The sequence below is a fragment of the Chiroxiphia lanceolata genome, chromosome 22, assembly GCF_009829145.1.
Source record: "Chiroxiphia lanceolata isolate bChiLan1 chromosome 22, bChiLan1.pri, whole genome shotgun sequence".
Taxonomy (NCBI): domain Eukaryota; kingdom Metazoa; phylum Chordata; class Aves; order Passeriformes; family Pipridae; genus Chiroxiphia; species Chiroxiphia lanceolata.
This window is the reverse complement of record NC_045658.1, coordinates 4039932-4061688: the sequence shown is the minus strand read 5'-3', so window position 1 is coordinate 4061688 and position 21757 is coordinate 4039932. Positions and strand designations below refer to the sequence as shown.

The window sequence follows — 21757 nt, the reverse complement described above, 5'->3', positions numbered from 1 at the left end:
TTTAAAATTTCTACCTATTCCTTTAGTAATAATGGCAGGACATTGCCTTTCTTGCTACCTGTTATCTCTGGATGTTGGCATTTGCTGGGAATGTGTGTTTGGGGTGGGTTGATGCTGCCACAGAGGGAATAGTTGAGGCTGCTGTGAAGCCTCTTTTCCTGAGATGAAATCTAATTTTATTTCACATGTAGAAATTGCAGAGGCTTTGTGCCCTCAGCACTGCCAGATGTGGGAGCAGTGTGGGAATGGCAAAGGTACACAACAAAGCAGGGCTGTGTTGCACAAATCCGGGAAGGTCGGTTTTTCCAGTTCCATACCTGACTCCCATCATAATTGAGTTCTATTTCTGATTGGCAATTGATTGTTTTGGGTTTTTTAATTTAAAAAAATCAGTCTATTTGTCTCCTCACCCCCCCCCCCTTCCCAGCACAGACTGTGTACCAGCTAATCCCAGGATTTAGCCCAAGTTAATTCTGTCTGCTGGTGTTTATGTGAAGGGCAGACTGCAGCAGGCAGTTCTCCTGGAGCTGCCCACGGTGACTAATGCCTGGCATGTCTGATGGCAGAGTGCCCTGCAATCTGACTCTGGGCACTGGCAGGGGCGGAGCTGGGCAGTCAAGTGACTTGACTTTAAATGCACTGAGGGATAAGAGAATAATTTCAACTCTTGCCTCTTGTGTGCTTTGTCTCTCTGCTCCAAGAGCTTGTTAGAAGGAATTGCATGGATCCCCAGATCCTGGACTGCAGATAATTTCCAATCTGCCAAATTTGTGACTGCTGAGGAGCAGAGCTGACTGGGATGAAAGCAGATCAGGCTTGGACTGCAAATTCAGTGTCATAATCTGATAGGAGTTTGGAGTGGTTAAGAAGCACTTTTAGTCATTCTTTGTGCCTGCAAAAATATTTATGTGGCTGAGTAGATGGGAATGGAATGAGGGGGCTGATCTTGGCTAAGTTTCCTTGCTTTTGTGTTTTTTTTTTTTCCTCCTCTCTGTAGGCTTCCCACTGTCTGTTTACTTGGTTAGTTTTAATGGAGGATGGAAGTGTTAAGTCCAGAAATGAAGGCTTGAAGTGGGAATGTGTTTGTGTGTGTGTTTAGGAAGGGGTGAGAAGACAGAGATTGCTGCTTCCAGTTGGAAATACCCTGGAAGACTTTAACTTTGCATCAGCTCTCAGTTGTGCTCCATGCTCTGGTTATAATTGTAAAATAAAGTGCATATTTGACCTGTGCTTTTTGAATTTCAGCTTCAGAAAATCCGGATTGGATTCTAAGGCAAAAAATTTCAATGTCCAAAATGAGAATAGGAATGCAAACTAATACATGTTACAAAATATATGGGTACTGTTTCAGTGGGGAAGTGGTTCTTCAAGGATTGGTACAGTTTTTGCTAAAGTTGAAAACCAGAGGTGAATTTGAGCTCATAGATTGGAAAGGTTGAAAATGTCTGTTATTTTTGTGCTAGCTGATAAAGCAGATGGTGGATGGTATATAAAATGTTAATTAAGGAACAAGTGGGATGAACTGTAGCAGTAAAAATGCCAAGAAATGGAGTTGCCTGTTTAAGTTAAAATCCACATGTTTTGTGGAGCTTGCTCTATTACTGTTGGTATAGCACATCTAAAATTATAATTTTCATTGATTGTGCTCCTACTTTCTCCTTTTATGAGGCTGTGCTGCTCCTCCTATGTACTTGTCCTGTACAAGGACTAATTAGTAAAACTATTTGATCTTATGCTGAAAAACTTTAGATTATTTGGTGTGAAGAAATTTGTTTTAAAACGGTCCATTTCCTCACCATTGGGTCAGTGAGATATAAAACTCATATTTGTAGTTACAGGTATCAAAACCCCATCAAACTTAAACAGCTGAAGAACTAAAAAGAAGTGTTTAAGTTGTCTGAGCTCCAGAGAATATGTAGATTACTATTGTTTAAAGGAACTTTAGATGGCATGAAGCAGCTCTGCAAGGCTTCCTGTGTAACTGTAAGGAGAAATAAGCTTTTAAAATACAAGCTGTGTCTCTGGGTGGGGATGGCAGTGGGTATTAAATCAGCTGCTGTTCACACAGGGTGCTTTTATTTCTGCCAATTTATGACATGTAATTACTTCGTCTATTTGCTTACAAAAGAGATTTTAAATATTATGTCTTAAGATGAAGCTTATTATTCAAAATTTCCAGAAATTCATAATTCAAATAAAGAGAAGGAACAGTATGGGCGTTTATCTCCCTCAACCAATGATTTGATATTTCGAAACCGTGAACATTCCCTTGCCTTTTTCTTGGCCTTCCATTCCAAAGGGAAATGATGGCCATGAACCCACCCTGTGCTTGCTGCTCTGATCCTGGAAGAGGTTTTAGGCCCTGCAGGAGGAAAAGAGGATCTCCAGCTTGTTCCGTCCTTCCCACACCGGGGTCATGTGTTGTCGTTGCAGTAGCAGCGCTACAGGAGACAGCGAGTTTGGGAAATATCCCTTCCAGTTTCTGTTTGATGCAGCAAACTGAACTTGTGGAAAACTGCAAGGTTCCCCATGACCTAAGAAGTTGGCTCTTGGTGAAGGAAGGGGCCTGCAAAAGGGATTGAGTTTCCCAGGAACTGGCTAACTCCGACACCCCGGGCTGCTCCGGTGCCACGCTGATGGCAATTATAGCTGCAGCACAAAGCTTTAGTGTCAGTTTGCAAACACAGGAGTTAATTGCCACATTGGACCTCTGGAATAGCAGATAAACAAATTTATTCTGTAAGATAAAAAGGCCATTAATGTGTTCCTGCTGTGATCCGCTGCCTTATTGCCTTCCTCATTTCCTGGGGCTCTGTAATTAAACCATTAGTGTGAGGACCATGCGGGGAGGCTGCTGTGGGGAGAGGAGATACAGGACGACCTATTTCATCATTCACTCATACAAATCACCTCGGCCTTGCCTGCTTTCAAAACCAAACAAAGTAACTGAAAAGCTTTTACTGTTCTTGTGGATATTAAAGACATTGGAAACACTCCTCTTCCTCTTTTATTTCTATTTGTTTCCTTGTTCAGCTGAAAACACAGTGTGCTGAGAAACATAGTACATATAATCAGTGTTGCTGACTCAGTCTTAATTTCTGCAGCATCATTTCAATTTTTTTTTTTCCTTCCCCAATTTGGCATATGAACTTTTAGGACAAAGCTTACCTGTACTATAAGAAGCCTTTTAATTTCTTCAGTGATACAGATTTCAGGGATTTTCTCATCCTTCCGAAGGAGATGCTTGGTGCAAAAGACACCTTCAGGTTGGATCAGTTACTTCACTTGGAATTCCTGGTTTCTGAGCTGCCTCACCATCTTCTTCCAGGGGTTTTATCTCACACTGTTGCATCCCTGAGCACTTGTTTTCAAACTCAGACCACAGCAGACATCATTGATGTTGGCAGCACCCATTTGGTACTCAGTGTCCCAAATGAAGAGGGTTTTAGTCCAGCTGAAAGCTGCTGAGGTCATACTCTCATATCTTCTCCCTCGGTCAGCTCTGCTGGATTCATTTGTAGACTGGGAATTCTGTGAAACCAGTGGTTCTGAAAGTGGAGGATGTAACTGTGTGCAGGAAAGGGGAATGGGGGATAAATAGGCTCCAGGCTTGGCCCAGGAGCTGAGTGACAAGGCTGTGGCTGGATCCCAGTGCTGAGGGACAGCATGCAGAGTTCCTGGCAGCAGGGAGCTTTGCTCTGGCCCATTCCTGCTGCAGTGGAAGGGTTTGGCCAGGCAGCTGCATTCCCAACCTCTGACAGAGCTGCTTTCTTGCAGTTAAACTCCCTTTCCTGATACACTCCTCAAGATATGCTTTGCAAAAACATACATCCTAGAAAGTGGTTTTCAAAACAGCGAGCTGGATGTGGAGCTTGGCGTGGAGAGCTGAGGAAAGCCTGTCTGAGAAAATAACAACAACAATAATAATAAATAATGATTTAAAAAAATGGGGCAGAGTGGAATGACTTGCATAAGTGACAGAGCCTGAACTTTACTCTTCACAAATGTGATGGATCAAATTTAAGCTGAAAGCAAGTAGGGTGAAGTAATGGCAAGCTTGTAGTGCCTTTGCAGGCATTAATTGGAGATTGATTTTTATTTGTACTGCTTTTTTTGGGTAGGAACTTCCAGGTACAAGGCATTGCCTCTTCCTTACCTTTCAGAGCTTCACATGAAATGTGAAATGAGAAGTTGAATAGCAGCAGTCTGGAACACACTGCAAGGAGAGAGCTGATTTAACTTTGGGACAGGGAAGTTGTCTTGTAGGCTTTGTTTTTTGTTCTCTTTGGAGAATTTTGTGAGCTGTAGCTGTAGCTGCTGTTTGGGCAAAGCCAATAAAGGGAAGTTCCAGCCATATATGATCTCTTGGGTTACAGTCTGTTCTGTGTTGGTGCCCATGTTGCTACCCAAAGCCACAGGCATTTTTGCAAGTTGATACTGTGCTGGTGCAAATGATTCATTGGCTTTGCCTGTCTGTCAGCTTTCTAAAGGCAAGAGTGTCAGCACAAGGTGCATCCAAGTGAAACGGAGTTGGCCACGAGAAATAGAGTAGCAACTGTTGCTATTTGCAGTCCAGACAGTGATCTTTTCTCCACACTGTAATTTTGGACAGCAGCCCTGCTCAGGGACACAGCATCTGGTAGAGGAGTGATTTGATTTTAATGGGGGTTCTGTAACCATGTTTTCAGAGACTTGGGTGAAACAAGATGATAAGTTCATGTTTGGAATGGTAAAAGATGTGGGCAAGGGAATTTTTGTTTATCACTGAAGGAAAGGGACAAGCCCCCATTTCTCAAAGAAAAGCCTAACATGAATATGTGAGGAATAAGCATCTTCTGTTTAGGGTGAGTGGTATCAGGATGTAAATCCTCCCCAGGAAGGCTGCTGACACCTTTGCATGGCTTCTTTCTTTGTGGACTTCATTTGCACTTATCATAATTGGTGTCTCATCCCCAAAGGCAGATTACTGTGTTAGGTGCAGGTGGGTGTGTGTAAATCTAAGGTGGTTTATCTAATTTTGGCACCCTCAGGACTGGACCTTTTTACAGTCCTTACAGAGATGGTGTTGAAAACAGCTGCTGGAAATAACAGATTTAAGTATTTCCAGCACTGTAGTACCCAAAAGAAGGAAGCAGTAGAGATTCACTTCTCCAACAAGGGCTGTGCTTATAAATTATTAGAATACAGAGACTACAGACATTAAAATGACAGCTGGATCCATTGTTACTCCCCTCCAGGCAAAGGTTATAGGAAGGTGTTTTGTAGCTGGGAAGGAAAAAACACCAAAACACCAAACCCACCAACCTAAAGGTGCCTGACAAAGCTTTCATTAATTGTGGGGAATACACAGAATTTTGTTTAGCAACAACATATTCCTTTTAGGAGGTTTTTTTTTGACTTACTTGAAATAAGGCCTGCAGAAATCCAGTGTGAGGAAGCTGTGAGTCTTTTACTTCAGCCCTTCTTACTCCTGTGCAGTGAGGAACTCTGAATACTCAGAATCACAGACTGTGGGTCAGCAAGCTCATTAATCGTGCTCCTAAATGTCAAGTTAACTAAGAGTTTGAATTTTATTTCCTTTAGGTATTATCAACCCAAAGAACCCTAAGGAAGCACCAAAGTCCTTCAGCTTTGACTACTCTTATTGGTCCCACACATCGGTGAGTGTTTTTCCAAGAAAACCTGGTTTTGCTGTTGTTTGGTGTGACTTAACTGCATTCCCTCGGATCAAGGCACCCCTGTCAGATGTTTCTGCACTCTCTCATTCAGGTTAAAAGCTTGTGACTGTGTGTTGTGTTGCCCTCTCTGGGGAGAGCAGAAAGCTACAACAAGTTGTAAATATTTGAAAGATTGTGTGAGCCGCAGTTAATTCAGTTGTCCTCTCAGACAAGTGACAGTTACTCAAGTTCTTACAGCTCGAGGAGGGATGTTGTCTGTGTTCCCTTGGCATATCTGAAGAGGCAGTGTGGTGATCCATGTTTTCAGTAGCTGCAAAAGCAATAAATTCTCATCTGGCTCCTCTGCCCCACCCTCCTGTGACTCGGTGCTCAGCTCTCACTGACTTCCAGTAATTGTTCTCCAGCAGAACTCTGTTGTTCTGCCACCTACTCCTCCCCTGCACTGTTTTCTAAAAGATATATAAAGAAGGGATAATACATTTCTCTGGGATTAATTTTAGTAACTCATATGGTGAAATAAGACTTAATATTTCTGAGCAAATCTGTGGCCAACAAGATTGTTTTCAAGACAAAAACCCCTCACCTCCCTTACTGCTCCCTTAGAGCAGTCCTGTGAGTTGATTACAGACCAGTCACAGGAACACTGTGAACATAATGCCTGAAAATAAGCAGATAAACAGCATCAGGGAACAGAGGAGGTCTGATAAAATCTTGACCCCAACATTAGAATGTTAACGCAGTTAAATTTGTCCTGATTTCAGGAGCAGGTAATGTTCAAATCCAACATTTCAGGAAGCAAGAGAATGCCAGATTTAGAGTAAGATATCCCCACAAACAATGCAGTGACATGGTCATTGTCATTCTTCTCCAGCTTGTGCTGCCTTGGGAATAAGCTGTGTGTAAAAATGGGGTAATTTACCTCTTGCTGAGGGATTGACCCACAAGATAGAAGTTGAAAAAAAACCCAGTTGCTTTTTCAATCTTATTAGAATGGTGGCTGAGTCTGTGTTTATGCTGTTTCCATGTCTTTCCAGCCTGAAGATCCCTGCTTTGCATCCCAGAGCCGTGTGTACAATGACATTGGGAAGGAGATGCTCCTGCACGCCTTCGAGGGCTACAACGTCTGCATCTTTGCCTATGGGCAGACTGGGGCTGGGAAATCCTACACCATGATGGGCAAGCAGGAGGAGAGCCAAGCAGGCATCATCCCCCAGGTAGAACAGAGCCCAGGAAGGGGATTTGGTTTTTTAGAATCACAGAATGACAGTATGGTTTGGGTTGGAAGGCACCTTAAAGATCATCTCATTTCAACCCCTCTGCCACGGGCAGGGACACCTCCCACTAGCCCAGGTTGCTCCAGGCCCCGTCCAACCTGGCCTTGGAAACTTCCAGGGATGGGGCAGCCACAGCTTCTCTGGGCAACCTGTGCCAGGGCCTTACCACCTTCATAGTGAAGTCCTTCCTTAAACCTAATCTAAATTTCTCCTACGTCATCTCCAGACACACACTTGCTGATATGCCATTTTTGTGTTGCAGTAACAGTTAGCAGAGAACTGCAGCTTACTTCTATTTATAGCACAGAATGATAATATTGGTGAAACCCAGAGCAGTTGTTGAGATACCAGATAAAATAACGTTGATAGTGATGTAGAATTGAGATTAATTATCCTCCCAGTGAGGCTGCATGGGGTTGATGCATTAGGTTCTTTTTCTTCCCCTGCCCTCATTCTAAAGCCATTTCAGTGACATGTCATAGTAGTTACTTGTAACTCCTCAGAAAGGACTGATTTCTGACTCTGGTTTAATCTCTCCCCAGCTGTGTGAGGAGCTGTTTGAGAAAATCAATGACAACAGCAATGAAGAAATGTCATATTCTGTAGAGGTGAGTGTGATGAGTGATCAAAGGATGTCTGTGTGCTGGACATCAAACTGAGCGTGGGTGCTGGGTTATTGATGTTGCATTAAGATGCTAATTTTTGGTGGATTTTTTTTTAATATTATTTTTTTAAATTTTATTTTTTTAAGCTTTATGTCTTTTCTCTGTTTCATGTTTGAGGCAAACGTAAATAAAACCTTCGTGTGACTCTTTTTTTACCCCAACAGAAAACTAGTTCACCTTTACCTGTGTAGTAATTCTGAAAGAAATAATGGGCTGAAGAACCTAAATGTTTATTGTCAAAAGACTATAGCCATAATTTTTAGAATCAAAATTGGCTTCTGCATACAGAGAAATTAATTTTTTTCCTTCTTAAGTCTACTTTGAAGGTTAATAAGAGGCTCCTTGGAAGCAGATTCCTCTTACCCTCTGTCTTGTTTGTTGCTTTAGGAAGCAGATTTGCTGCTGTGTCATTAAAACTGTTGGGATGAGTGGGAACTCCAGTGCACAGTTTTCATTGCACACCAATGTTTTCTGAAATGGTTGAGGGATTTATATGTGGATGCAAGGCCAGCAGCTTATGCTGGAGATCTGATCCATGAGACCTGTGACTCTTCTTCCCTCTGCCCGTGTCTGAGCTGTTAAATGAGGAGACACCCACCTACAGCTCTGCTGTGGTAGACTGGAGGAATTTCTACCACTGGCACACTGAAATGCTGCAGAGGAAGCCTTAAGAAACACTAAATTATCCATGCAAATTCCTGTTTTCAGGTGAGTTACATGGAGATTTACTGTGAGAGAGTCAGGGACTTGTTGAACCCGAAGAACAAGGGCAATCTGCGGGTGCGAGAACATCCTCTCCTGGGGCCCTACGTGGAGGATCTGTCCAAGCTGGCAGTGACATCCTACACAGACATTGCAGACCTCATGGATGCTGGGAACAAAGCCAGGTGAGTGATGGGGGGGTGTGTTTTATATTTTTATCACTGTGATGCATTGGCACTTTAAAAAACCCTCTCATGTAAATGAGGAGTATTATTGAAATCAATGCTATTAAAGGGCTGGTATTGATTTGTGTGGTGAAATAGTGCTGCAAATCACTGTGTAGACATTTAAAGGTTGTAATGAGACTTGAGATGAAGTGTCTAAATAGTTATATCAGCATTTAGTTCTTCCTTTGCTGAGCACTGTATCACTATCCTGGTATAAATAAACGTGAACTCAGTCCCCTCTTTCCTTCATTCAAGTGGTCAGGACTAAAGTTGGCATTCCAGCTTTAGTTTCTGGTTCATTAGTAGTTGTTTCCATGTCAGCTGTTGGCTCCATTTAACAATGTGTGGGAAAGACTCACAGAAATGCTGCTCACATTTCCTGGGGTGTTTGCATGTGAAGTGGATTATCCAGTAAAGATTGAGAAAGCTCTGTTTAAACTCTGATTAAGATGGGAGTAGTTCAGGAGTGAAAAATCAAAGAGTTTATTAGTGGGATTAGGTGCGGCTTGGTTTTGCTTACAGGGCAGAACATCACCTGTCCAGCCTCTTGCTGCCATTGCTCTGCAGCTGCATCCAGCCCTGCAGGAGTTGTGCTTTTCTAAACATGCCCATATCTGTTCTTATTTCAGGACTGTGGCAGCCACCAACATGAACGAAACCAGCAGCCGCTCCCATGCTGTGTTTACAATTGTCTTCACTCAGAAGAAACACGACACAGAGACTGATCTTTCCACAGAGAAGGTGTGTTACAGATCAGTGGTTTTGTGTCTGTTCTTCACTTAATCTTCCCTGCAGTGACTTATTCTTGTTGGCAGGATGATGAGAAAATGAGAATTGCTTTTTTTTTTTTTTTCTGGTGGTTTAAGGGTGAACTTGCTGTGTGCCTTGACAGAGCCCGTTTATTTCCTATGGGATTTTGATTGTAATTCTAAAAACAACTAAATGGGGCCTATGTGCAGGAGGAGAATATATAGATATGGGAAAAATATGGCCTTAAGGACTAGGTTCTGTGGGGAGTGATACATGAAATAAAATAAGTTACTTTTCCCCAGTCTTGTTCCCAGAACTTTCAATGGTTTTGCTTGTCAGTGCAAAATATTTGCCTCGTTAGTTCTTTCATTTGGGCACAGGAATTGGAGTGAGACTTAGGCACTTTCTGGAATTAGCATGTTAAAAGGAAGCACACTGTTTAGCATGGAACAGATTTTTGTCTTTTATTGCTCTGAAATAAAGGTGTTCCACATGCAAAAGGAGCTGAAATACAGGTAATGTTCATATTTCTGAGTTGACTGCTGTGGACAGACCTGAAAACAATAATTTATTGAAGAAACCCTCCTAGATGATAAGACCCTGTAAAATTAATTACCAGAGTTAATTGTCATTGACTGACCTGCCTCACTGAAGCCACAGACTGCCAGTGCTTTATTGGTGGTGCCACCAGAACCAGGATAAAGTGTGGTTTCTCTTCCTTTGAGATACTTGTGTTGTCTGCAGCAGTAATGCTTCATTCCCTTTGACTTCATGTGAGACCTCATTCTCCCTTCTGGGTATAGTGATACTTAAACCAGGACATAATCCCAGACACTTCTTATCCCTAAGAGAACAGCATCAAGCTAATTGCTTGTGAAAGCTGTTTGACTGCAGCTTTAAGGACACCGTGGTGGTTTTTTAGTCAGTAGAGTTGTTCCAATGCCGTAGAATTCTTTGAAGTTTTGTTTTTGCTCTGAGTCTCACGTTGCTGTGCTTTCCCTCTGCAGGTCAGCAAGATCAGCCTGGTGGATCTGGCTGGGAGTGAGAGAGCTGACTCCACTGGTGCCAAAGGAACCCGGCTAAAGGTACTGCAGGGATGGGCAGAGAGGGGGAAGTGGGTGCACAAACATCATGTTCAGCCTTTGCTTTAGAAAAGAAAAGATTGCTCTTATAAGCCTGGAAAAAACACTTGCAAAACTGAAGACTACAAGATTGATGGCTGAACAGTTTTAGTTACTGTATAATATTGTCCTCTGTTTTTTCAGGAAGGAGCAAATATAAACAAGTCCCTCACAACTCTGGGCAAAGTTATTTCAGCGCTGGCTGAAGTGGTAAGTGCAGCATTTACTTACCTGCAACAACCTTTGCACAGCTGGTAAATCTGAGACAGCAAAATCCAGGGAGTACAGCAGAACCATTCACTGTTCTTAGCCTCACATTCCCAGCCCAATTAGCTGTGTGGATTTTGATAGATGAAGGTGCTGATGCTCTTCTGTGGAGGTCATGCAGGCTGGCAGAACCTTGATTTGTGGGCAGATTGAAGCATTGTTTGTGTAACTGTGAAGAAGCCTTGCAAAAGAAGCCTGTGTTTGTGTAGAAGACCTGTTCACGTAGCAAGTTTTTTGTTCTGCAGAGCAGTAATTTTATTTTTGTTTGAAAGAATAATTTTAGAAAACTAACTACAGCTCTGTTGTTAAAAATTGTAGAAATACCAGTGTAGTGTTTGATTATCACTGGCTTTTTTTGCAATGGCAAGACTTAATAATGTGTTAAGTGAGCATATATTGATCCAAGCAAAAGGTAGTAGGTTTAGAAAAGTACTGTGTCTTTTACTTTGTTGCTCAACTATTATTAAGAAAAACAATAAACCCAAAACAAATAAATTATTGTTGCTCCTTTTAAAAGAGAGTTTTCAACAGCTGGACAGGCTGAATGTGCTTAAGTGCTTTTTAAATTTTTCTTTTTTTAATTGAAACAATTCTCATTCATTTGGGTAGTCAAGAAGAGAAAGTACTGTTCAAACTAACATGGAAATTACATATAAAGCTCTGTTAAGAAGCTCATCCTGTATCTTCTTCCTCTTTCTTTAATGCTTTCAACTTAGGATAACTGCACCAGCAAGGTAGGATGGTCTGAGTAGTAGCAGATGTTGATTTTTTTTGCCTGAGTGTAAGGTTTGCTACTTAAATTTTCTTGGAATGGTGTCAGAACACAGAATTTAAATGTCAGGAAGATATTTTTCACATGCAGCAAAACCTCTCTGAAGGTGGAATTCTCTGAACTGCTTCCCATGATCTGTTGAGGTGTCTGAACATGGTGCAGGTTATCTAATACCAAACTGAGTAATCACCGAGGGTGGGCCCCCCATGTTTGGGTGGCATTTGTGTGTTTTCTCATGGTCCTTTTAATACCCATACTGTGAACTTTATGTCCTAAATTTCATTTTTCTGTCCAGTGTCTATTTTTCATACTGTGTTATTCCTTTGTAGAGTAAAAAAAAGAAGAAGACAGACTTTATACCCTACAGGGATTCTGTACTAACGTGGCTTCTCCGGGAAAATCTAGGTATGGCTGATCTGTCTTCTGGAAAGAAAGTCTCACTGAATTTCCTGACTGCTTTTAAGTCACTTTAAAATTGTATCAAGTGCTATGTTAAATATTTTTAGTAGTCAAATCTGAGTCGTCACAGTCCCACCTCGTGTTAATGTTACAAGTCCTTCCTATGATTTCTGTGTGTTTCTTGGCAATGTAGACTATAGTTGAATTCTATAATTTCTTGAAAATACTGATATTTAGTAGGTAATTAGGGCCTGGGTGGTGCACTGTTATTTCATCTAAAATCTTGCCTGTTCACTCTAGGTGGTAACTCCAGAACTGCAATGGTTGCTGCTCTCAGTCCAGCAGACATAAACTATGATGAAACTCTGAGCACTTTAAGGTACTTTCTTTGTCTCTGAGATGGATGGGGGTAACTGCTCTAATGGCCATATTTTGTCCTTCAAACCTTTGGGTTATTATACTTTGAGAATATCTGTGGGGAAGGAGACTATGCTGGCAAGAACTCAGTTCCCTAAAGAGGAACCCCAATCTATAGGGAGCTGGGGATTTATTGCCTACCCTTAACTTGAACAATCAAACTGATCTTCTCGTGTTGGTGTGTAAGAACATACCAACAGTGTTGTCCTTAAACTTGAGCATATTGGTCAAAGCACTGAATAAAGGACAAAAAAGTTGTCTGTCATACACATTGTTAATCCATCTTGAACAGAACTTGTCTTTTTTCTACCGTACCCTGTGCTAAACATGAATTCAGACACGTGGCTGAATATAATCCAGCCATATAATCTCCTCTGCCATCCAGCTGCAAGCTGAGGGTCCTGTGTTCTGTATTCCTGCTTTCCTGGGTGGCACAGCAGCCGTTCCCCGTCGGCTGGGAGGGTTCATGGCTGTGCTGTGGTTGCAGATACGCCGACCGCGCGAAGCAGATCAAATGCAACGCCGTCATCAACGAGGACCCCAACGCCAAGCTGGTGAGGGAGCTGAAGGAGGAGGTGACGAGGCTGAAGGATCTCCTGCGTGCTCAAGGGCTGGGAGACATTATCGACAGTAAGTGGATTAAACACACCTCACCATCTTGAGCTTGGCCTCTGCGGCAGAGGAGGGAGAGCTGGGCCTGGGAGAGAAAGGGATGTAAAGCACGAGATTTAAGTGTAGGTGCTGATGTGTAAGATTTGAAATTTTAGGAATGGCAGCCTCTTGTGTCTTTAAACAACAGCTCTGTGGAGTTGCCACCTTCAAACTCTCAAGGAAAAACAAGGAGTTTGAGTTTCCTATTACTGTGGAAATGCTTTTGTCTACTAGAATTTACCCATTCAGGAGCTGCCCTGGTGAGTTATGGAGGGCTTTTTGTCTGGCTGCCAATGAAAGGAGTTGAGATGGAGAAACTCAGTTTCATACTGAGAATAAAAAGCATCTTTTCTTCCCCCTTAAAGGGGGTTATGGGTTGATACCTGGCTTCAATGCCATCCTCACTCAGAAAAGGAAACAATGGTTCATGTCAGACAATGTCCTGAGTGACAAATCATTTGTCATCTTGAAATAGCTGCTAAACAGCTGCTTGTGAATAACTAATGAATCCATTTGGGAGGTTCTGAGTTAGGTTGGCAGAGCAGTGTTGTACTGATCTGCTTTGCCAGCAACCTCTTAAAGCACCAGAGCACACTTGTGCCCAATTTCCTTGTCCTCATTCCAAACAAAGCAAATGAACTGAAACTGTAGCTGCTGCATTCTGCTATAGTATGAGCAGTGAATTCATCCCTAGTGAAGGAAATGCCCATAAAAACACACAATGTGCTCCAGTGGATTTTAGGATTCTTTGACTTATAAAAAAAAAAATCAAACAAAAGAATGTTGCACCAGTTTCTGATCAGAGTTTTTTATCTGTGAAGCAGAAGCCCTTAGTCACAGGCTGTTTAAAGACGTGTAACATGTATTTACCTCTTTGTTTGCTTGTTTTCAAGAGGATGGGGCCAGAAGACAATGAAATACAAGTGTTTTCATGCTTGGTACAGTCAGTGGGTTTTGGTTCTAAATCCAAACTGAGGAAACCGTTACTGAAAAACTGTGTTTTGTTTCTTTAAATCTCAAGTAGAATTCTCTTCCCTTCCTGTGTCACTAGTGAACCTTCAATTTTGATCCTTCTTGTATTTTCCCTCCTGCTTCCTTTCAGTTGATCCAATGGGAGATGAATACTCTGGAAGTGGAGGCAAATGTGTGTATTGTGTGGTTCTCTCTTTAACCTGCTTTCTCTGGGTCAGCTTTTAACAGAGCTTTGCATGCCAGCATTTCTCACAGGGAAATCCCAGACAGAACACTCACTGGAATGCAGTGCAGTTCCATGAAAACCAGCCTCACCAGCACTTCTTAGATTTGAGTCCACAGGCAAAAAACAGTGCAGAGTTTAAAATGCAACATATATCTGTTGCTTTCTTTGTGCCAGAATATAGAAGGGAGAGTGGTAGTTCTTCAGTGTGTTTTCATGACAGTGAACAGTTTAGATTTGAAGTAGAAAATCTTCTTCTCGAATCTTTTCCCAGTTACTCAGTTGAGCAGTTCCTGCTGGTGTTTTGAGGGCTCTTTTCCAACTAGAAATATTTGCTTGAAATGTGTCAGGTGATGAGCTCAAGATAAAATATTATCAGTTCCTCCTGGACACTGAGATTTATTTATTTTGTATAGTCCTTTAAAAAAAAAAAGGAAAGAAGTTGAGCATCCTATACTGATGAAGGTCTTGAGGTTGAATTCAACTTGAGGTCGAATACTTGCAGGTGATTAATTTGATAGGGTTAAAACCAGTCAGCAAGGAAGATTTTATTTCTGTTGGTGTTTGCTTCCATGAAAGGGGAATAGATGGAGTCCATTGCAAGAGAAGTGTATTCCATGGCAATTTGGGGTCAGTAGACTCTTTAAACTCTTTCAGTCAGTCTCCTTCGCCCTCACTCAGTATCAGCTGAGAGAGATCTGTCTGATATTTCCTAAAATTAAAGCTACTGGTGGTGTAAAGACTCATCCTGGCCTGTCTGACATTCCAGTGCTGCTTCCAGTGTGTGCCATGTGCTGGGGTGGGAGTGGAGCCCCCGGAGCAGTGTGTGCATGGGGTGTGTGCAGGGCTCAGGCTCTGGGGCAGTGTGTGCATGGTGTGTGTGCAGGGCTCAGGTTTTGGGGCAGTGTGTGCATGGTGTGTGTGCAGGGGTCTGGTTCTGCAGCAGTGTGTGCATGGTGTGTGTGCAGGGGTCTGGTTCTGCAGCAGTGTGTGCATGGTGTGTGTGCAGGGCTCAGGTTTTGGGGCAGTGTGTGCATGGTGTGTGTGCAGGGCTCAGGCAGCAGTGTGTGCATGGTGTGTGTGCAGGGCTCAGGTTTTGGGGCAGTGTGTGCATGGTGTGTGTGCAGGGCTCAGGTTTTGGGGCAGTGTGTGCATGGTGTGCAGGGCTCAGGCTCTGGGGCAGTGTGTGCATGGTGTGCAGGGCTCAGGTTCTGCAGCAGTGTGTGCATGATGTGCAGGGCTCAGGTTTTGGGGCAGTGTGTGCATGGTGTGCAGGGCTCAGGCTCTGGGGCAGTGTGTGCATGGTGTGCAGGGCTCAGGTTTTGGGGCAGTGTGTGCATGGTGTGCAGGGCTCAGGTTTTGGGGCAGTGTGTGCATGGTGTGCAGGGCTCAGGTTTTGGGGCAGTGTGTGCATGGTGTGTGTGCAGGGCTCAGGTTCTGCAGCAGTGTGTGCATGATGTGCAGGGCTCAGGTTTTGGGGCAGTGTGTGCATGGTGTGCAGGGCTCAGGACTCAGCGACTGCGAGTGCCTCTTCCTCTCTCTGCAGGAGTGCATGGCCTCCTGAGACTTCATCCCTGCTCTGTCATGCCTGCTTTCCTCATCCCAGCAGCATTCCCTTCCCTTAACCTGCTTTTCTTCTGCTGAACTCCCACCCCTGCCTCCTGTATTTGCAGATGGTGGTTTTCAAACAGCCCCAGTTCCACGAGGCTGAAAGAGCAGGCTGAGTGTGCAGTGAAGGAGGGCAGAAGGCTGCCAATGGCAGGATTGGCCAGGGGAGGAGAACAGGAGATGTAGGAGGACAGGGAAATTTAGGCATCTCATTTTTATAAGTGTGATGCCCTTGTTTATGACTTTCAAGGCCTGATTTGACCTCTTCCTTTCCTGAAGTTACTTATTTCAAAGGATTTGTCTTTGAAATAGAATTTGAGACTATTAAAATATTGGAACAGAGCTATTCTGTTGTCTGATATTTTCATGGTAGAGGATTTTTCTTTAGATGTGTGATTATTCTGAGCATATTGTTTACAGACATATGGAAGACAAATTAAAATAAATTTCCACTGGATATTTGTCCTTAAATCATTCAGGCAGCTATTCCTTGTTCTCTGTCTATCAGGGTGTCATCTTTCAAACCTCCAGGTTTTCAGGCTACGAAAGCTGCCTTATTAAAATTTAGATTTATTTTTTTTAAGGCCTAAGAACCAAAAAGCTTTAAAGCACCTTCTGAAGTATGAGAGCATTATCAGATATTTCACTCAGATGTGTTAAATTTCCCTTTTTCAGATAAGGGGGGTTAAGAAGGAACACAATAATGTTGAGAACTTGTGTTCCCTTCTCCCTGTCATAGGCTGGCAGGTGATTCCCATCCTCCCCAGGGAGAATTGAAGGAGGGGCACTTCTTTGTCCTGTGGTCTGGGTGCTTCCCACAGAACCACTGCTGTGATAAAGATTTATTTACTCAGTGTTTTAGATTGAAGGAGTCTGGAAGAGAATGTTTGGCTGAGTTTAAGGGGTTGGTGTCTCTTCTGAGTTCAGCCCACAGTGTCACTTATCTCCTGAGGATCTGAACCTGGTTCTGCTCTGAGCTCTGTGCTGCTCAGCTCAGTGCTCAGTGAAGAGGAGGATGGTTTCTTTTTGCCAAGTGTGTAGTTGGTTTTTTCAAGCTTTTTGGATCAGAAAGGTTTATGATGCAGTCCTTCCTAGTAAAGTCAGGATCTGAGCTGAGTTACTGTGTTACTAGTATTAAAAGATTTGTTTCAGAACTGCCATCTAAAAACTACAAAACTTGTCTTGTTGCTGCTTAAATGCTTTCCTCTTACACTGGTATTTCCTTCCTTTCCTTTTTCCTCTTTCCTCTTCCCTCTTCCTCCCCCTTCCTATTTTCCTTTTCCCCCTCTTCCTGCCTTCCCTCTGTCTGTGTGTCTCTCTCCCAGATCTGAAAGATTTTCAGAACAATAAACATAGATACTTGCTAGCCACCGAGAATCAACGTCCTGGCAATTTTTCCACAGCCTCCATGGGGTCCCTCACTGCATCTCCATCCTCCTGCTCTCTCAGTAGTCAGGTGGGCTTAACATCTGTGTCCAGTATACAGGAAAGAATCATGTCCACACCTGGAGGAGAGGAGGCCATTGAGCGTTTGAAGGTAGGTTTGGAGGAGGGTAAATGACACTGAGCCCAGGAGAACTTAATAAATAGATCCTGTCTCTGCAGGATGTTGTCTGAAACCCACTTAAAAAGGGCACTTAGTGGTGGGCTAGAAACTGGGTCCATGCACCAGCTTTGCTGTTAGGATTATTTAGGTTTAATTGTAGCCTGGAGCTACGATTAATTATAAATTAAATTCTTGGGTTTTATTTATGGGCCCTCTGTTGCAGTGGTAATTATGGAAAATTTGATCCTAGGTGTAGACTCCACGAGGCCTGGTCAGCACTAGTGTGGGCCAAGTCTGACTTGCAAATGCACTCAGCTTTCAGAAAAGCAAATTACCCCAAAGTTGAAAAAAAAGGAGGAAGAATAATCCTGCCAGTGTTGTCTTGGCCCAGCCCCCACGGATTAAAATGTGAAGCACAGAAGGGCAGTGCTTCCCCCAGACAATGGCAGCCTTGTCCCAGTCCTGCCTGGAGCTGAACCTCACACAAGGGCAGCACAGGGAAGGATTTCTGGATTTTTATGACAGCCCCCCCTCAATCTCCAGGGGTGGATGAGTGGGGAGAGCTGGCTGTGTTTAATCTCTGCTTCATTCTCCTGTGTGTCCATGAGACACTGCCACAGGAATGGAGCACACCCTGCATATCCCTTTCCTATTGGAAACCTGCTGTTGCCATGGAAATAACAGTGTGGTCTCTGCAGTTCCTTGGCATCCAGTTACTGAATAATGTCTGTAAATCAGATGTTAAAAAAAAAAAAAAGAGGAGGGGGGAACCAAATTTAAGTGGTTCAAAATAAAGCCTGACTGTGGTTAGATATGAAGTCATCTTTTTTTCTCAGCTTGCCTTCGGGGCTGTTTACCCTTTTAGAAATTAAGGGGAAAAAGTTAAAGTGCTAAGAGTGCTTTTTATATATGAAAGGATTTTGAGGCCCAAACTGAGCACAGACTTCAGTTGCTTTGTGTATTGTGTGAAGAACTTTGGGAAGAATTGTAAAACAGCTTCTGGTGTTTTCACACAGGAATCTGAGAAGATCATTGCAGAGCTGAATGAGACGTGGGAAGAGAAACTGAGGAAAACTGAGGCCATTAGGATGGAAAGGTCAGGAATGGGAAGTGCTGTGATGAGGATGGTCTGTGGAAAAGGGAAAAGTGTGGAAAATGGAGATTTCACTGTGTTCACAAACAAAGGAGCAGCAGAATGGTGCTTGGGGATAGCAGTGCTGACCTTTGTGTTCCATGTGTAACAGCAAGGGCACAGCTGAGGGAGAGCTCTGCTTTTCCCTGGGTTTCTTCCAGTTGAAGTTGCTGTTCCACAGCCTGTCAACTCTGGGACTAAAGTTTCCAAACTTGCCCTGTTGTGCTCTGAGCTGGTGACAGCCCTGGATAGGCTGGTTCAAAGTCTGATGCATTCATCAGAGGCTTTCATTAGACCTTATTTGTCTAAGAAACCTAAAATGTGGTCAATATCTTGCTTTTCTCTCTCAGGGAGGCATTGCTGGCAGAAATGGGAGTTGCCATTCGGGAAGATGGAGGAACCCTGGGAGTCTTCTCACCTAAAAAGGTAGAGAAAATTGATAACTATTGCACCATGTCTCCAAAAGGTTGATCAGTCTGAGAGGAGAGGGGGATGAGGGTTGAACCTCTGTGTATCTTCCTTCAGTCTATCTCCTTGTGCTCAAGGAGAAGTTTTGCAGCTCCTGGCATGTCTTGATTTGGTAGCAAACCAGAAATGCTGCCTCTGAAGTTTGTTGCCACTTCCTGCAGTAGCTCTGTGTGACCTTCATGTGCTCTACCTGTTCTGCTTTGAGACACCCAGGGAAGTTTGAAGTCTTGTTTAGGTGCTCTTCCTTGCATTTGTTTGTTAATCCTTCTTCCCCTTGGGAAAAGGGATTGTGAGCTGGTGAACCACTGAACAGAGGGGGTGCAGGGGAATATTCCAGTCAGTGCTCGTCAGGAGTTCTGTTTTCTGAAATTTGAAAGAAGCACAACTGTGCAGGAAAAGGGCATAAATCAGTGCTATTGCTATAAAATTATTGTTAGCAAAGAAACCCACTCTGCAGGTAAAGGAGAATTATTGAAGAAGTACAAGGAAAAGAACTTTCCTCAAAAATCTTTAAATAAGGAGCAGGGGGTAATATTTTAGCCTGAAACGTGCTGGTTTGCAATAAAGTGTGTTATAAACTTGATCTAAAGCTAAACAGGGACCTGTTTAGTGGCCTTGTACAGAAATGCAGAACAGCAGAATTGGCTAAAATGTGTAATCCTTCACGTTCAGTAGTGTTAGACTGTGATGTTTGGGGTAGGTAGAACTCCAGGAATCTGCTCCAGGAGTGCCTGAGGTTTGGAAAGACGCTGATTCACTGAGTGTTCTTTATGTTTCTTTCTCTTATGTTACGGATCCTCATCTCCTTTTAGATTTTCCCTCAGAGGCCATCAGCTCTTTTTGATGATTCTTTTGGTGCATTTTCAGCTGATCAGGTTTGTGTATAAATGGCACCTGGATCAAGTAGTTGCTTTGGTAATAGATAGTGTTTATTTTTACCCACATAGGATTTATTAGGAGAAGTAAAACTCCCAACCTAGTCCTATCTGCTTCTGTTCCTTGCTATCCTTGCAGTTCCATTAGTTCTCCTTCTAGTACCTGTGGCTGCTGTTGTGAAAATTTAGAAGATGTAGATAGAAAATTTGAAGGTTTTTTATTTTTATAAAGACTTTACACTTCTGAGGTACCAATATGTGTCTAATCCTGTGCAGCGAGTGCACAGTTGGGTTTGTCAGCATCATCTCTCAAGTCGTTGAGCTTTATTTCTTACAAAGCTCCCTGTTGCCTGTGACAGACCCATTTTTGCAGTAAATGCCCTCAGATACTAAAACTTGTACCTGCAAGGTACAGCTTTGTTTGCAAAGTGTTCAAGGGGTGCAAGTCCTAGTGGTGGGACAGCAGTTGACTACAGCTGGGGTTTGGTTTCTCTCCATTTTTCTCTTGATTTAAGAGCTTTATACAGCTCCAGGTGCTGGTTTGAATGCAGTGAGCAATGATGACAGCATGGGACATCTTCAGCTGCAGTTTTAGGTCACCCCTGTATTTTTAGGAGTGAAAAAGCTGTCTTGTTTTTCCCTCCTTCCTATCTTTATAGTTAAATCTTCCATTGGGTAATTGACAATTAAATTTCTTCATTCAAAACCAAGTTTCATTGTGAACATCCAGTAGCTTTTGAGCCTCAATAAACTGAGTGCTGTTAACATGTCTCTCAAGTGAACTTTTTTGCAGCCAGAGTAAGTTGAGAACAGCAGTGTTCCCAAGGAATTTTAGCCAAATTTACTTCCTTTTGCTAAACTTATTCTGTTTGAGGGTAACAAAGGGACAAGTGGCTTATTAGCAGTTTCATTTCTCTTTTATCATCTTTCTTCTTTAATTATGTTTAACCATTTTTGCCTTTTCTCTTGTGCTTGTCCTTACTGCCACCTCACTGGGTAGATTTTCACACCAAGGCCTTGTGACTTGTTTGCTGATTCCAATGGGGTTTTTTCACCAAAGAAGGTTGGTTTGGCGACCGTAGTGGATTTAAATTTAGAAGAAGTTTAGATGAAGAGCTTTTTAGCTGTTTGTATCAGAGAGTGTTGGTAGTTTTAGATTTTATTTTGCTGTTAACAGACTTTACTAAATGAACACCTGACTTGTGTTGCCCAGGAAAAGCCAAAGTTGATTCCACATCCGTTTTAAAATTTTACTAAAGAACTTTTTCTGCTCTTGGACTTCTCTTATCAAAGTTCACAGAGACTTTACAAGGATTTTTTTTCTCCAGTTGAGGCCTTTGTCCCCTCTATGCATTGATATTTCAGATAACTCAGCAATCTGAGCTGTGTTTCTGCTGGAACGTTGTGATTCTTTCCAGTACTGCGAGAAGTTACGTTGGAAAAAATACATTATGGAATAACCTCAAACATGGCAACGCTGCTGGATCATTACACATCCTCCACAGCTGCAGGAAGGAGCCTGAAAGCAGCATCTCAGCTCTCAGTTAACTTTTTCTCTCTGCTCTTTCAGACTCCTCATCTTGTGAACCTTAATGAAGATCCACTCATGTCTGAGTGTCTGCTCTACTACATCAAAGACGGCATCACGAGGTGAGGGTTGCTGCTCACACACTCTCAAGTTGCTTCTTTGCTTCCTTAAATCCCTGTGCTGGAGACTCCATGAGTTTAAATAAGGACTGTGCCCTGAGCTGTTCAACTTGCAGGTACAAACAAAGCATGAGATTGCTGTAGGTGGAAAAAAAGGGACAGAAATGCATTTCCTTTGAAGTTGATTTGGTGTTGGAAAGGTAATGTGTGCAGTCACTCAGCTGTAAGAGGTTGTTATTACACCTGGGCAGTAAAAGACAGGCTGACATCCCCTCTGAGGTGTAGGAAAACAAAAGTAATAAATGCCTGAGAGATTTTGATAGGTGCAGGATTGAAAACCATAGCAACTGGAATATGGATGAG

At 42.8% G+C, this 21757-nt stretch overlaps 1 protein-coding gene across 9 annotated transcripts in view; it reads left to right on the top strand.

Annotated features, from left to right (window-relative positions):
* KIF1B (kinesin family member 1B) overlaps positions 1 to 21757 on the top strand; it is an 86689-nt gene that overhangs the window by 13853 nt on the left and 51079 nt on the right. For 3 of the 9 annotated variants that reach the window (XM_032708917.1, XM_032708920.1, XM_032708921.1), the window contains exons 3-16: positions 5584 to 5660; positions 6713 to 6892; positions 7495 to 7560; positions 8326 to 8504; positions 9176 to 9287; positions 10304 to 10381; positions 10562 to 10627; positions 11786 to 11861; positions 12156 to 12234; positions 12760 to 12902; positions 17130 to 17263; positions 18289 to 18368; positions 18755 to 18830; positions 21318 to 21397. In XM_032708917.1, coding sequence (XP_032564808.1) covers positions 5584 to 5660; positions 6713 to 6892; positions 7495 to 7560; positions 8326 to 8504; positions 9176 to 9287; positions 10304 to 10381; positions 10562 to 10627; positions 11786 to 11861; positions 12156 to 12234; positions 12760 to 12902; positions 17130 to 17263; positions 18289 to 18368; positions 18755 to 18830; positions 21318 to 21397 — 1426 coding nt within the window. Of the gene's footprint in view, positions 1 to 5583; positions 5661 to 6712; positions 6893 to 7494; positions 7561 to 8325; positions 8505 to 9175; positions 9288 to 10303; positions 10382 to 10561; positions 10628 to 11400; positions 11419 to 11785; positions 11862 to 12155; positions 12235 to 12759; positions 12903 to 14025; positions 14068 to 17051; positions 17264 to 18288; positions 18369 to 18754; positions 18831 to 21317; positions 21398 to 21757 lie in introns of all 9 variants that reach the window. The other 6 variants (XM_032708913.1, XM_032708918.1, XM_032708916.1 and 3 more) reach the window with 4 other exon arrangements.